The sequence below is a fragment of the Galleria mellonella genome, unplaced genomic scaffold (assembly GCF_026898425.1).
Source record: "Galleria mellonella isolate WM207_F2 unplaced genomic scaffold, CSIRO_AGI_GalMel_v1 utg352, whole genome shotgun sequence".
NCBI classification, from domain to species: domain Eukaryota; kingdom Metazoa; phylum Arthropoda; class Insecta; order Lepidoptera; family Pyralidae; genus Galleria; species Galleria mellonella.
Genome location: NW_026442084.1, coordinates 7103387 through 7118639, shown reverse-complemented (window position 1 = coordinate 7118639; position 15253 = coordinate 7103387). Strand labels below are relative to the sequence as shown.

General features: G+C 43.0%; 1 protein-coding gene across 1 annotated transcript in view; it reads left to right on the top strand.

The window, feature by feature from the left end:
* The window catches only part of LOC113509990 (solute carrier family 12 member 9), a 28668-nt gene extending 14006 nt beyond the window's left edge, over positions 1-14662 (top strand). Inside the window, exons 9-23 of the mRNA XM_052897138.1 lie at positions 579-668; positions 1225-1340; positions 1680-1765; positions 2333-2534; positions 2956-3087; positions 4090-4194; positions 5032-5180; positions 6226-6411; positions 6756-7095; positions 7128-7863; positions 8225-8355; positions 9783-9886; positions 10669-10780; positions 11315-11406; positions 12879-14662. Coding sequence (XP_052753098.1) covers positions 579-668; positions 1225-1340; positions 1680-1765; positions 2333-2534; positions 2956-3087; positions 4090-4194; positions 5032-5180; positions 6226-6411; positions 6756-7095; positions 7128-7863; positions 8225-8355; positions 9783-9886; positions 10669-10780; positions 11315-11395 — 2570 coding nt within the window. The 3' untranslated portion in view covers positions 11396-11406; positions 12879-14662. The remainder of the gene's footprint in view (positions 1-578; positions 669-1224; positions 1341-1679; positions 1766-2332; positions 2535-2955; positions 3088-4089; positions 4195-5031; positions 5181-6225; positions 6412-6755; positions 7096-7127; positions 7864-8224; positions 8356-9782; positions 9887-10668; positions 10781-11314; positions 11407-12878) is intronic.
* Positions 14663-15253: the final 591 nt, after the last annotated feature.

Genomic DNA, 15253 nt, shown 5'->3' with positions numbered 1-15253 from the left:
CTTTTTTTATTTTTATTCTTTTGTCTCTTTTGCTGTGTATTACGTGTATGTTTTTTTTTTTTATTGTAATTTGTGTGCTGTAAGTAATGTAAATAAATTGTATATCTATCTATCTATCTATCTTTATTAAGGTGAAAAAATTTATATATGTCCGTTGAGTAGTTTTTAAGCTTATTTATTACAAACAGGCATCCATAATGATCCCATAATGCTTATCATTGTTTTAATGTATATGTATGTTAATAATAATAATTAAAAAAAAGAATAACTGTTGAGTTTCTTGTTGGCTCTTCTCAACAGATCATAACTTTTCAGATAACGCAGCACCCCCTGTAGTAGATTAAAAAAAAATTGAAAATGTTTGTAAACAAGTCTATTTAAATAAAGATGACTTGAATTTGACCCGCCTTTGCCATTGGGGGGTTTTGCTAGAAACATCACGAAATTCATTAAAATCCATTGATCGGTTTCGGAGATTAGCGTGAGCGAACATTGATACAAGACTTTGAAATATTGATATTAAATATATTTTATTTAATATTTATTTAATATATTTTTTTCTATCAACATTGTTACAGGTATGCTAATGGCAACGTTCTCGGCTGGCCTGTCCAATTTAATTGGAGCATCCAGAGTTTTAGAAGCACTCGCCAAGGATAATATTTTCGGTAAGCAATTTTGATATATTTACCTATTTTCAACATTTTTTTTATACAACTTAGAATGGCAAACAAGCTGACGGCCCACCTGAAGGAAAGAGGTAACCGTCGCCTATAGACATGAGCAGTACCATGGACATAAAAGAGTATACTGTTTCGCCCATGATACCCCCCATGCGTTGCCATTCCTGAGGACTCAGGTGTTATTCCTCTGTACCCAGTAAATTCACATCATGTCCCACCCTTCAAACCGAAACACAGCCATGCAAACACAACTACTTCACGGTAGAAACACGAATGGGACAGAGGTACCCAAGCAATCGACTTTTGTACAGTCTCCTTCTGGTAATTTAAAAATAAAAAGTTTTCAATTTGATTATTTGTTTTTTTTTTTTTCAACGTTTATTACCTCGTAACTCAGTCGGTTAGAAATCGATTTGGATTTTTTTTTATTCCAAAAGATATTCTTACAGATTGGTCCTGTTAGTAATATTATCAAAATAGGTTTAGTAATTAAAATAATTTATTATTTGTACAATCCCGTAAAATTTCTATTTGTTGTAAGGTTTCCTCCTGCGTCCGATGGTGTCGCGCTCCGGCAACCCGGTGCTGGCGGTGCTGGTGTCCTGGCTGCTCGTACAAGTGGGCATTATGGCAGGCTCGCTGAACGCCATTGCGCAGGTTGGTCTTATTTTTTATGCAACATATAATGGCAAACAAGCTGACGGTCCACCTGATGGAAAGTGGTAACCGTCCCCTATAGACATGAGCGGTACCATGGACATAACAGAGTGTACTGTTTTGTCTATGTATATACACCCCACGCGGACTGAGGACTGGCCAGTTACAATTTGTTCCAATTTATTTTTTCAGTGAATAAATTAGTGTTTAACCAACTCGCTTGCGTATCTTTAGATGTTCCATTACCATATACCCTCTGGTGGACCGTCAGTTTGTCTGTCTGATTATAAAAAGAATCTGTACTATTATAGTTAATTTTAATTTATTTTATATTTACAGGTCAACTCTGTACTGTTCATGACAAGTTACTTCGCTATAAACCTCGCCTGTTTGGGACTGGATCTGGCATCTGCGCCCAATTTCAGGTTAGTATTATATAGTTTTATATAGACTGTGTGGTCCCGGCATAGAATAGGCCACCCCTTCCTTTCCCATCGGTGTCGTAAGAACCGACTAAGGGACAGCGAAAGGATGGGCAGCAGCGTCCCTTTTAAAATATTTATAAAGTCTGACTGCGGTTGCCAATCCACCTGCTAAGCGTGGCAACTACTGGTAAACCCAGCAGTAAACAATTAAAGGTTGAAATATATAGTTTGCCGTGTGGTCACGGCATAGAATAGGCTATACATTCCTTTCCAGTAGGTGTCGTAAGAGGCGATTAAAGGAATTGAATAGTCGAAGGATGGGCAGCAGTGCCCCTCTTCAAAATCACTAAAGCTTAACTGCAGTTGTCAATTCGTCAGCCAAGCGTGGCCATAATTGGCAAAACTCCCCTGTTCTGTAGTGAGGCCTGTGTTTAGTAGTGGACAGTAGATGGGTGATATCATCATCAGATGATGATTAAAATCTTTGGTCAAAAGTTTAGAGACATGTAATATGTGTGGGGCAGCTAAAGTATATTCTGTATCGATGATCCAACCTGTCCCTCCCAGGCCAACGTTCAAGCATTTCTCGTGGGTGACGTCGCTGGTGGGGCTGGTGGGGTGTGCGGCGCTGGTGTTCGCGCTGCGGCCGCTGTACGCGGCGGGCGCGGCGCTCGCCTGCACGGCGCTCGTGCTGGCGCTGCACCTGCTGTCCCCGGCCGCCGCCGACCCCAAGTGGGGCAGTCTCAGTCAGGCGCTCATCTTCCATCAGGCTAGTATATCCACTTCACTAATGACTTGATTTGACGACCTCTATGCTGTAGTAGTAGGTGTATCGCTTTGCGTTAATGAGGTCCCGGTTTCGATTCTCGGTCGGGCCAATTTAGGGAATAATTTTTTTTGGATTGCCTCAGGTCTGGGCGTTTCAGGTTGTACACCCAGATGCTCATTGCCTGGTGCCTTATAATACCAGTATCTTATTTTGAGGATCAAAGCATTTGCTGTTCTTTAATCTCGTTAAACTCAAAAAGGGCTTGATAATTTTTTTTTAAAAGCTCAGCTGAAGAATCTAAAAATTAAAAATAAGTAATATTGCATAGAAATCTCTTCTTCGGATTACTTTTAATAGATGGCATAATTGGTGAAACCAAATTGATTGGGTCATCTAGCAGTAATTATTGATTTCATTCCAGGTCCGTAAATACCTGCTACTGCTGGACCCGCGGCGGGAGCACGTCAAGTTCTGGCGGCCGCAGATGCTGCTGCTGATCGCCTCCCCCCGGCAGTCGGCGCCGCTTATTGACTTTGTTAATGACCAGAAGAAGGTACATATAACTGTCTAACCTTCTACACTCTTTTGTTGGAATATATTAGATTGTTCAATGCCGTGTGGTCCCGGCATAGAATGGACCACCCCTTCCTTTCACTTGTGTGTCGTAAGAGGCGACTCAGGGAACTTAATGATCGAGGGATGGGCAGCTACGACCCTTTTAAAACATCACCAAAGCCAGGGTTGGCAACCGTTAGCCAACCCGCCTCCATAGCGTGGCAACTACTGGCAAAACCACCTTTTACAGAGGAAACCTACATTCGGCAGTGGTAACTGCCCATTGCTGTATATAGCTGGTATGATGATACCAGACGGAGAATTTTTAATCAACTTAGAATGACAAACAAGCTGACGGCTGATTCGATAGAAAGTGGTAATCGTGGAATTTTGACAGGACCGGTGTATTTAATTTTCCAGGGGTATTTTTAATTGTCGGAGATGTGGTATATCCTCGAGGGTATATCGTCTGGTTTTTGGTGGGTACACCCCTACCTTACGGGGGAATTCCCACAGTACCCATCCACCTCCCACAAGGTGTTTAAAAAAAGGGGTATTTTTAATGAAATGGTAACCCAGCCTGTGCTAACGGTATACACACACAGGGGGGGCAATGTGGGATGATGGATGAAAATGAAAAGGCAGAGTTAGCCCATCGTGATGTTAGACATCATTTAGCACGATCGTTTCCAAGGGTGACCAGCTAGCAATGGGATTGGTAATCGGTATTACAACAAATTCCATCCTCCCTAATGAATAAGAGGGTTTTTTTTTTAAATGGATGATAATGGAATGGTAACCTCACCCGCGCTAACGGTATACACCGGCGGGGCACCAGTGAAGATTGATAGGTGAGGATGAAGGAGGTCGACCTAATAAGGTATATTGCTAGCAATGGGGCTGTCAAACTCCATTGCTAACAAGCCTTTTCCCTCCCTTGAATGAGAGGGTTACATTTGGCTAATGATTTTGATGGACGGTGTGTACTGTGCGGCGGCAGGGCGGGCTGTTCGTGCTAGGCCACGTGCGCGTGGGGCAGCTGGACGCCGGCGACCCGCTGGCCGCCGAGCAGCGCTACTGGCTGCAGCTCGTCGACCATCTCAAGGTAACGCACTGCTGAACATCACACGACCACACTTTATATGTTCTCAACATCAATTCATCATCATCATCATTTCAGCCGTTATCCATCTACTGCTGGATATAGGCTTCCCCTATAGACTGCCATAGAGAACGGTCCTAAGCCGCCTGCATCCACTGACCTCTTCAACGCATTTTAGGCCGTCGCTCCATCTGGTGAATCCTGGATGACCCCCCATCCTACACTGCGTTTACCCGTACGTGGTCGTCACTCAAAGCCTTCCCCAGCGGTTGTCCCCGACATGTATTACTGTAATCATTTTAGTGTAATTCTGATTAGACTATTTTTATTTCTTGTATAATAAGTTTTCTTTTTTTATGCAACTTAGAATGGCAAACAAGCTGACGGCCCACCTGATGGAAAGTGGTAACCGTCGCCTATAGACATTAGCAGTACCATGGACATAACAGAGTATACTGTTTCAACGCTGATATGATAATTTTTAATATTTCCTTGCCTGCATTGTGGTAGAATGAGATTTGTCTATAATTTTCTTCTATGTAACACATATACAAATATACTTTATTCTAACAAATAAATGAATTCTGATTTAACTGACTTCAAAAAAGTTGGATGTTCTCTGTTCAGTTGTATTTTTTTATTTATTTTTCGAGTTTGTTTGTTTGTTACCTCATAGGGCCTTAACGGCTTAACCAATCACTATGAAATTCGGTATACACGTACTGTACGGAATGGAAAAGGATATAGGCTTCTAGTAGCCGCGTTAGTAAATATACCCCGGTCATACGGACGAATTCCCGGGTAAAAGCTAATGAAGAAACAACGGTCGGTGTGGTGCAGGTGAAGGCGTTCGTGGAGCTGAGCCTGGCGGAGTCGGTGCGGAGTGGCGCGGCGCAGCTGGCGCGGCTGTCGGGCCTCGGCGCCATGAAGCCCGACACCGTGCTGCTGGGCTTCCGCGACCAGCAGCCGCCGCACGACTTCTTCCGGGAGTTAGTATCGCCACCACCATCACAATTACCACCACCACCATCATCATCACCATCACCACCACCATCGCTATCATTACTACAATCACCACCGCCATCATCACAATCACCATCGCAACCATCATTACCATTACACCACCACCACCACTATCACCACCACTACCACCACACTCACCACCACTACCAACACACTCACCACCACTATCACTACACTCACCACCACCACCACCACACCCACCACCACCACCACCACCACACTCACCACCACCACCACCCTCAGCACCACCACCCTCACCACCACCACCACCACCACCCTCACCACCACTACCACCACCCTCACCACCACCACCCCCACACTCACCACCACCACCCTCATCACCACCACCACCACACTCGCCACCACCACCACCATCACCTCACCACCACTACCACACTCATCACCACCACCACACTCACCACCACCACCACCACACTCACCACCACCACCACACTCACCACCACCACCACACCACCACCACCACACCACCACCACCACACCACCACCACCACACCATCACCATCACACTCAGCACCACCACGACCACCACCACCACGATCACCACCACCACGATCACCACCACCACACTCACCACTACCACACTCACCACCGGTTGTTTCGGTTTGAAGGGTGGGATATGGCGTGAATTTACTGGGTACAGAGGAATAACACCTGAGTCCTCAGGAATGGCAACGCATGGGGGGTATCATGAGCGAAACAGTATACTCTGTTATGTCCATGGTACTGCTCATGTCTATAGGTGACGGTTACCACTTTCCATCAGGTGGGCCGTCAGCTTGTTTGCCATTCTATGTTGTATAAAAATAAAAAATAAAATACTCACCATTACCACACTCACCACTACCACACTCACCACCACCACTACACTTACCACCACCACCACCACCACCACAATCACCACTACCATCACAATTACCGCCACCACACTCGCCACACTACCACACTTGTATTCGCTACATAAGATTTTCTAACAGTTGTTTTCTTCCCCAGCCCCCTGTCGCCGTACAAGACGGAGCAGTTCGAGCTGGAGTCGGGCGAGGCCGTGTTCCCGCTGCGGCGCTCGGCGCGACTCGCGGCCGCCGAGTACGTGCGCATCGTCGCCGACGTGCTCTGCGTCGGCAAGAACGTCGGTCTCTGCCGGAACTTCCACGCGCTCGACATGGCCGCCGTCGAGAGGTCACCATTATTTTTATTATTATATCAGCCGTTAAATGTTTAAGTCTCCTCCATAAAGGGAGTTTTGTCAGTATTTGCTTCGCTTGAGGGGCGGGTTGGTAATCACAGGCCATGGTGATGTTTTAAGACTTATGCTGTTGCTCATCACTCGATCATTAAGTTTCCTTAATCGTTGCTTAAGACGCCTATGAGAAAGGAAGGTGTGGGCCATGCTATGTACCTTGATTAGCTGTTGACGGTTTCCAGGAGGAACAGCGAGAATGTCGATTTGATAGACGTAGTTGTATCCCATTACTAACAATCTCTCTTTTCTCTACTTATTGGAATTGTGGTGGTGTGGACAGACGGTCGCCGTCGCTGAAGTACATCGACGTGTGGCTGGCGGAGCTGCTGCGGCCGGCGCCCGAGGAGGCGTTCAGCGTGCGCGCGCTGTTCGCGCTGCAGCTGGCCGCCGTGGTGCGCTCGGCGCGCGGCTGGCAGCACCTGCGGCTGCGGGTGCTGGTGGCCGCGCCGCGCCACCAGCACCACCGGCACCAGCCGCCCACACTCATACAAGGCAAGTACGGCTGCAGCTGGCCGCCGTGGTGCGCTCGGCGCGCGGCTGGCAGCACCTGCGGCTGCGGGTGCTGGTGGCCGCGCCGCGCCACCAGCACCACCGGCACCAGCCGCCCACACTCATACAAGGCAAGTACGGCTGCAGCGGGCCGCCGTGGTGCGCTCGGCGCGCGGCTGGCAGCACCTGCGGCTGCGGGTGCTGGTGGCCGCGCCGCGCCACCAGCACCACCGGCACCAGCCGCCCACACTCATACAAGGCAAGTACGGCTGCAGCTGGCCGCCGTGGTGCGCTCGGCGCGCGGCTGGCAGCACCTGCGGCTGCGGGTGCTGGTGGCCGCGCCGCGCCACCAGCACCACCGGCACCAGCCGCCCACACTCATACAAGGCAAGTACGGCTGCAGCTGGCCGCCGTGGTGCGCTCGGCGCGCGGCTGGCAGCACCTGCGGCTGCGGGTGCTGGTGGCCGCGCCGCGCCACCAGCACCACCGGCACCAGCCGCCCACACTCATACAAGGCAAGTACGGCTGCAGCTGGCCGCCGTGGTGCGCTCGGCGCGCGGCTGGCAGCACCTGCGGCTGCGGGTGCTGGTGGCCGCGCCGCGCCACCAGCACCACCGGCACCAGCCGCCCACACTCATACAAGGCAAGTACGGCTGCAGCTGGCCGCCGTGGTGCGCTCGGCGCGCGGCTGGCAGCACCTGCGGCTGCGGGTGCTGGTGGCCGCGCCGCGCCACCAGCACCACCGGCACCAGCCGCCCACACTCATACAAGGCAAGTACGGCTGCAGCTGGCCGCCGTGGTGCGCTCGGCGCGCGGCTGGCAGCACCTGCGGCTGCGGGTGCTGGTGGCCGCGCCGCGCCACCAGCACCACCGGCACCAGCCGCCCACACTCATACAAGGCAAGTACGGCTGCAGCTGCGCGCGCCGTGGTGCGCTCGGCGCGCGGCTGGCAGCCGCCGTGGTGCGCTGCGCGCGGCTGGCAGCTGCGGCGTGCTGGTGGCCGCGCCGCGCCACCAGCACCACCGGCACCAGCCGCCCACACTCATACAAGGCAAGTACGGCTGCAGCTCGCCGCCGAATTAAAAAAAAAAACGGTTGAGCAGTTTTTAAATTTATCCATTAATTAAATATTTAGTAAATTAAATAAACAGTAGAATTCCAACACTTTAGATATCAGTATAGACGTAAAAGATGTTTAAAAACAATATTTTTACAGTATTTTTATTAGTATAAATAAATAAAAGGAGGTATCTGTTTCAGAAGCTGGTAGAACGGTGTCCGTGGGCCCTAGTTCAGACCCCAGCGTGCCGCCGATGTCTGAGGCCCGTCCACTGCAAGAGAGGCTGGACGAGCTCCTTAAGTTACTCAGAATAAATGCCACTACGCACATTGTAAGTATTTTGAAATATATATACATACTATCTACCTACCGCGGCTTTACACGTATTTTTGGACCTATACAAATAAGTAATATAAGACTGTATCTTATATTACTTATTTGTATAGGTTTCTACAGGTGAAAGAATTTTTTAAATTAATCAAGTATAGAGGAAGCAACAAGAAGAATAACACCCGACTCCTCAGAAATGGCAACGCATGGGGTGTATCATGGGTGAAACAGTATACTCTGTTATGTCCATGGTACTGCTCATGTCTATAGGCGACGGTTACCACTTTCCATCAGGTGGGCCGTCAGCTTGGTTGCCATTTTAAGTTGCGTAAAAGAAGAAGGGTTTTGACTTTATTCAATATCCAAACCAAATCTCTTTTAATATTAATTTACATACATAAATGACTGGTAGATAATACCGTCCGGTGTTAAATTCGCCAAATGTGCATAGAATTTTACTGTGCATTAAAGTTTAAATAAATAATAAAATTGTGACTAGACGATGTCTGTACATAGGAAATATATGAGGAATATTGATTTGAGACGTCTAAATAAGGACAATAGATGAAAAAACAATTTTTAGAATCTTTCTCTGTTTTTTTTTTTATTCAACTTAGAATGGCAAACAAGCTGACGGCCCACTTGATGGAAAGTGATAACCGTCGCCTATAGACATGAGCAGTACCATGGACATAACAGAGTATACTGTTTCGCCCATGATACCCCCCATGCGTTGCCATTCCTGAGGACTCAGGTGTTATTCCTCTGTACACAGTAAATTCATTCCGGTATCACGAAAAAACTACTAAACTAAATTGCATACAGATTTGACAGTTGTATTCCTAAAGGATTAATTTAAAATCTGGTATACAGTACACCTATCCCCCGGTTTACACGGTAGACGTAGCCTGAGAAAAACGTGTAAATCGAAAATTAAAAATTTTCAAGTCAAAACCGTGTAAATCGAAAAGCTTGCAGAAAATGCATAATTTTGCTATTTAACAGTTGTGATTTTTTTCAATATTTTTAGGTGTACACAGAAATAAAAATAAAATGCATTGACAGGTTAAAATATGTAATATATTACGGAAACACTGTTTTTTTTATTTAATTATAATACATTAAACTGAAAAATTAAATCTTTCTGACACTGTGAAACTTTCACTCAAATACAATTTTCCGTAGATAAAACTTTAATTTTATGCGAATAAATACAGACACAGTGTGCATGTGCAGCAAGTCAGCTCGGGATTCCCCGTGAGATGTGTACACAGCGCACGTGTTCAAACACAGTAGCATTTAGTAGAGTGCGATAAAAACAAAAAAAAAAAACTTATTTGGAAAACCGTGTAAAAGCGAAAATGTGTAAAACAAGTACCGTGTAAATCGGGGGATAGGTGTATTGATATCAGAAAATGTGTTGTACAGGTTACGGAGTGGCCATCACTGGACAACGCCACCAAGTGGTCCAGCGATCTGAATTCAGATGAGAACAGTATATTCCAGCGGGTGCCGCTGAGTTACTTGCAGACGTGAGTGATGCTTTTTTTTTATATACATACATTCGTGACGTATTGGTTCATATTGGGGGGTTTTAATGTATTATGTAACGTAATTTGGGGGGGGGGGGAGGGGGTAGGTTGCCGTGTAGATTTAGGCATAGAATGGGCAACTCTTCCTTTCTTTCCCGTGGTTGTCGTAAGAGGCGACTGAGGGAACTTATGGTCGAGGGATGGACAGCAGCGTCCCTTTCACCGTATAATGATGATAAAATGCGGGGGGGGGGGGGGGGGGAGGCTTTTGTAAAATTTTACGATGCGTTATAGGGACGAGAGGAGTGTTCGAATAATGTTACGTAATTTTTTTTTAAATAAGTAACTAGGGATTTAAGGTCTCCAAAGTTGGCAACCCTTTTCGTTTATGTTTTACGGGGAATTCCTCAATTGTGTTGTATGTCGTTTTATTTTGTTTTTCTTTCATTTGAGTTGTGACTATTAGGTAAAAATGGTTACGGCGCGTTAGATGGGCTGGGGGGGGGGGGGGGGCTGGTAAACAATTTTCAATACTTGCCTTACATAATATTTGAATGTCCCCTTCTATATATGAAAATGTGTGTCGTGATTTGTAAGTATAACGATACGTACGTGTAAATATATATTTGTAACAATTTTCAATTTTTTTCATCGCATAATTAAATTTCTGTTTTGCCAAAGGTTGACTGCGAGAGAATGCTACATAGTATTAAGTCGGCCTTTTGTACCAATTTTTTTTGGAATGTGGTCGATAAATAAATATATAAATATGTTTGTTCCAGCGTGAACAATATAATCAAAGGGCGGTGCTCGGAGGGTACGGCGGTGACGTTCGTGCAGCTGCCGCCGCCGCCCTCGCCGCCGGACGAGCCCATATGTGAACAGTATTTGAAGGTAAACAATGCTTTTTATTATAATTAACACTTACTAATCATCACCATCATCATCACCATTGTATAAATCATAGTTTAAATTGTGAAAATAAAACGCCATAATGGAATTTTCTCCTCTTATATTTTTTTTTTGTGTGCTCCATTTGTAAGGGACATTTGTGTGGTAGTTTCCCCATTTTCCTTCCGTAGTACACCAGCCAGGGTTGCCTGTCTGCTGATATCTGGTCAAAGGCCCTTCCCGAAATAATATATGGCTAGAGCTCCACCGACAAGAGCGCAGCTCTTAAATAGGATCGATAGGTAGATAGATATATTTTTATATGTCATTATAGTTTTTTTTTTTTTATCCATCTCAAATAGTATACAAGAATTATTTGGGATGTCAAAAAGGTTGTAATAGACTGCCTTTTGTACCTTTATGTGTATATTTCAATCTGTATTTATGTTATTGCATTTCACTTGAATTTTCTAATGTTTTTGGTGCAATAAAGAGTTAAATAAATAATAAATAAATATATATTTTTTTCTCCAACAGATATTAGATGAATTTACCAAAGATCTGTCACCGACAATCCTAGTCCGAGGGCTCAAGTCGGTCACCTCTACTGCACTATGAAGAAACATTAGGTAATTTTATTCATGTATTCTATTATAGTACATTACTGCAGCGGCCAGCAACTGAGGTATTGATGAACGAACGTACAAATGTGGGCCGAGGCGTAGACGAGGCACACACGTGAGTCCATTAATGCCTAGTTGTGGCCCAGGCTTGTATAGTACTTATCTCAAACAATGCGCGGAAATCAAAAACATAATTCTACTTTTTAAGTTCAATGACGAATAACGAACAATAATATTTTTTCACGCGCCATAATGTTCCTTTGTTTTTTTTTTTTCAATAAACAGCTTTCTATTTGCCAGCCAGCCAGTTCGAAATTTAAATAAAACCTTTTATTAGTTACCTCCTTGGTAGCCATGTTTCGAAGTAAAAGGTCACTCCATTTTTAATTACAGGACAGATGAGTTTACATAGTAATTTATCTGGCCGCAAAACACGACAGATATGGATTTTCATACAACTTTTGCCGGCCGCTGCCCGCATGTATCTGGCCAGTACGGCAATTTTGATTTATCTCGAAGAAGATTGTCAAAATAATGCTTACATTTCCAAGCATGTTTAAGAAAATATTATTAATGTAAAAGTTTGTGAGAATGGATGGATAGATGGATGTTTGTTGCTCTTTCATGCAAAAAGTACTGAACGGATTTGATGATCTAATGATATTTACCGCATGGTTTTTTTAATGGGTGAAAATAGAATGGCTGCTCCGCTTGCGCTATTGATATACGCTGGCGGAGCACCAGTGAAGGGTGATAGATGAGAATGAAAACAGGTCAGTTAGCCCATCATGATGAATTCATCAGGAATTAACCATGATAGTTTCCAGGGAGAACCGCGAGGAGGTCGACCTGGTTGGGTATATTGCTAGCAATGGGACTATTAGTACCCATTACTAACAACCCTCCCCCCCCCCCTTACTGCATGGTTAGGTTATATTCTAACTTAACACATAGGGTACTTTAAGTACTATTTCATGTAAGCAAAGCCGCGGGATTTAGCTAGGAATATAAAAAACTCAGTAAAATCACAAACTCAGTATACTATTCGAGGGGGCAGTTAAGAGCCTTCGGAATTAGTGACGATTATTAGTAGTTAGACGATTTATTTTAGGAGCAAGTAATGTAGTTAAAGATCTGGCCATGTTCCAATCGGCTCTGTCTACTCCACAAGTGATATGGCGTAAAGATATGCTGTACTTGGTGTTTTCGTGTAACTGTGCGTACCATTTTGATTGTCGGGTCGAAAAACTTATGTGAATACGGACAAATCGACTGTGCACTAATGCGTCTAGCTGTTATATTTTTAATACTATAAATATGGTAAACAAGCATACGGCCCGTCCGATGGTAATAGTGTATAGTAGCCTATGGACGCTTTTAACACCGTCGTCATGTGGGTATTGTGAACTCTGATAAAATCCTAAGGCATATTATATATTAATATTTTAATTAAACAAAAAACCGTTCTTGCTTTACAGTTGTCTCAATAATTGAATACGACGTCCTGGATTGACGCTGAAAGGATACGACGCATGAGCTTAATAACTTGACAATACATTGTTACCGTAATCTTTTGGGATTATTACATTGTCAAATATAGTCTTAAATACACTATATTTGACAATGTAATAATTAGTTTTTTCACTGTTCACCAGAGGGAGACTTTGTACACAAGTCGTTTGCTTGGTCACCTCTGTTCTATTCGTGTTTCTACTGTGAAGTAGTTGTGTTTGCATGGCTGTGTTCGAGCAGGTTTTTTTTTATACAACTTAGAATGGCAAACAATCTGACGGCCCACCTGATGGAAATTGGTAATCGTCGCCTATAGACATGAGCAGTACCATGGACATAACAGAGTATACTGTTTCGCCCATGATACCCCCCATGCGTTGCCATTCCTGAGGACTCAGGTGTTATTTCTCTGTACCCAGTAAATTCACGCCATACCCCACCCTTCGAACCTAAACACAGTCATGCAAACACAACTGTTTCACGGTAGAAACACGAATGGGACAGAAGTACCCAAGCAAACGACTTTTGTACAAAGTCTCCGTCTGGTGAAAGTTAGACTGCACTTACATTGGTCACTGTTTTGGCATCTTTGATGCTTCAGCGGTGACCAAGTTTGTTCATTATTTATTTTATTTATTTTAAGTATATGATAACATTAGACTAAGTTTATGTTACTAACAAATTAAACCATTGTAGCCTATGATTATTATATAAATTTACCATTAAAAACTTACCTACTTCATATTTTTTATAATGTAAAAAAAAAAATTTGTCGTTTGTATTATATTAGAAAAAAAAAATTCTTTACCTACAAAATAGTTGATATTATTTTTATAATCGGACATAACTGGCATTATGTTAATTTAGTTAGTAATAATTTGTAAACTATATGTTAAATTATAGAAAAAGGAATATAAGTAAGTAAGTAATATTTAAAATTATTTTAAATTTAATAGTATTAATGATAATTGAAATATACCGCTGTGATAGACGAATAGACAGACGGACAGTCGGAGTTGTATCATAAGCGTAGTTTTAATTTTTTTTTGGTATGGGACCCTAAAAGACATATAGTAATTTAATTTAAAACGGCGAACACTTCCATTGGTTCCAGTTTGTGGGTCTACTATGAAACGAAATTTCTTGTTTTTGGACTCAATTTCGTGTTTTTATTCACACTGAAATCGGTCCAGCAAATAAAACTTAATATTTCGTTCGTCATAAATCCTACCATAAAAGTCCAAAGGAACGATATTTTAACATTTTTAATATTTTTAAACGGTATGTGTTATGTAATTTTAACATCAAACTTGTGTTTCGTTCGGCCACGAAATTTTGGAAAATATTTCATGGTAGGCCCTCTGATTTTGTTGAGTTTTTCCATGATTTAGAGATTATTATTAGGCCTTAATTCTCAGCAGTGGCAATGCCATAGCTTAATAGATTTTCGAGTTGCATTGTTTATGGTTTAAACGTGATCATTTAAATTATGATAAATTATTTAAATTGTGTAACCTGGTCGAAACGTCGAGATAACTCATGTAAATTATATCTTATAAATAGCTATAGGTTTATCATGGCATGGCACCATATATTTGGAATCAATCATCGTGTTCATGACAACAGGTTATTGTTGCTGTTAGGTTGGTAGCTCGGTTTGTGGTAACTCTGTTAGTATTAAATAAATTCGTATCTCATAATACATATCATAGTATGGAGACCATATAATGTCGATTTATATTTTAGGTTTTATATAAAAAAATAATGTTTGTAATTAACGATCGGTCGATCAATGTTCACGCGAGTAGTCATAACATTGTAGAACCCGTAAGATGGTGCTATGATATATTTAAATTAAGAAAATAGATTTCTTTTTTTATTTTTATAATTATAAACGTCTATTGTAAACTTGTGTCTCTATATGTCTTGGATTTGGATGAATTGAACACAGTGAAAAATCTCTAAATCAATACGCATTTTTATAATCAGCGCCATCTAGTCGTAAAAAAATATATTATAATTGTCGTAGCGTGATACTAGATGGCGTTATAATGAGACTAATAAGCGTTACTCTCAACAGACATGTGGAACAGACGGAATAGTATAATTTACTCATGGAAATCTTAAAGTTATAATAAATATATTTTTAACTGTTAGTTATTTTCTCACTTTTAAAAGAGCAAATAAATATGAAAAAAAAAAATAGCGAAAATAACAAAACAATCTTATGAATAAGGAATTAAAACTATAGATTGTAGACATCGAAATCATTTAGTATTTATTGTCTTAATGTGTTTTCAAGACGTCATTTCATTTGCCCATAGTCGTGGATTCATACTCA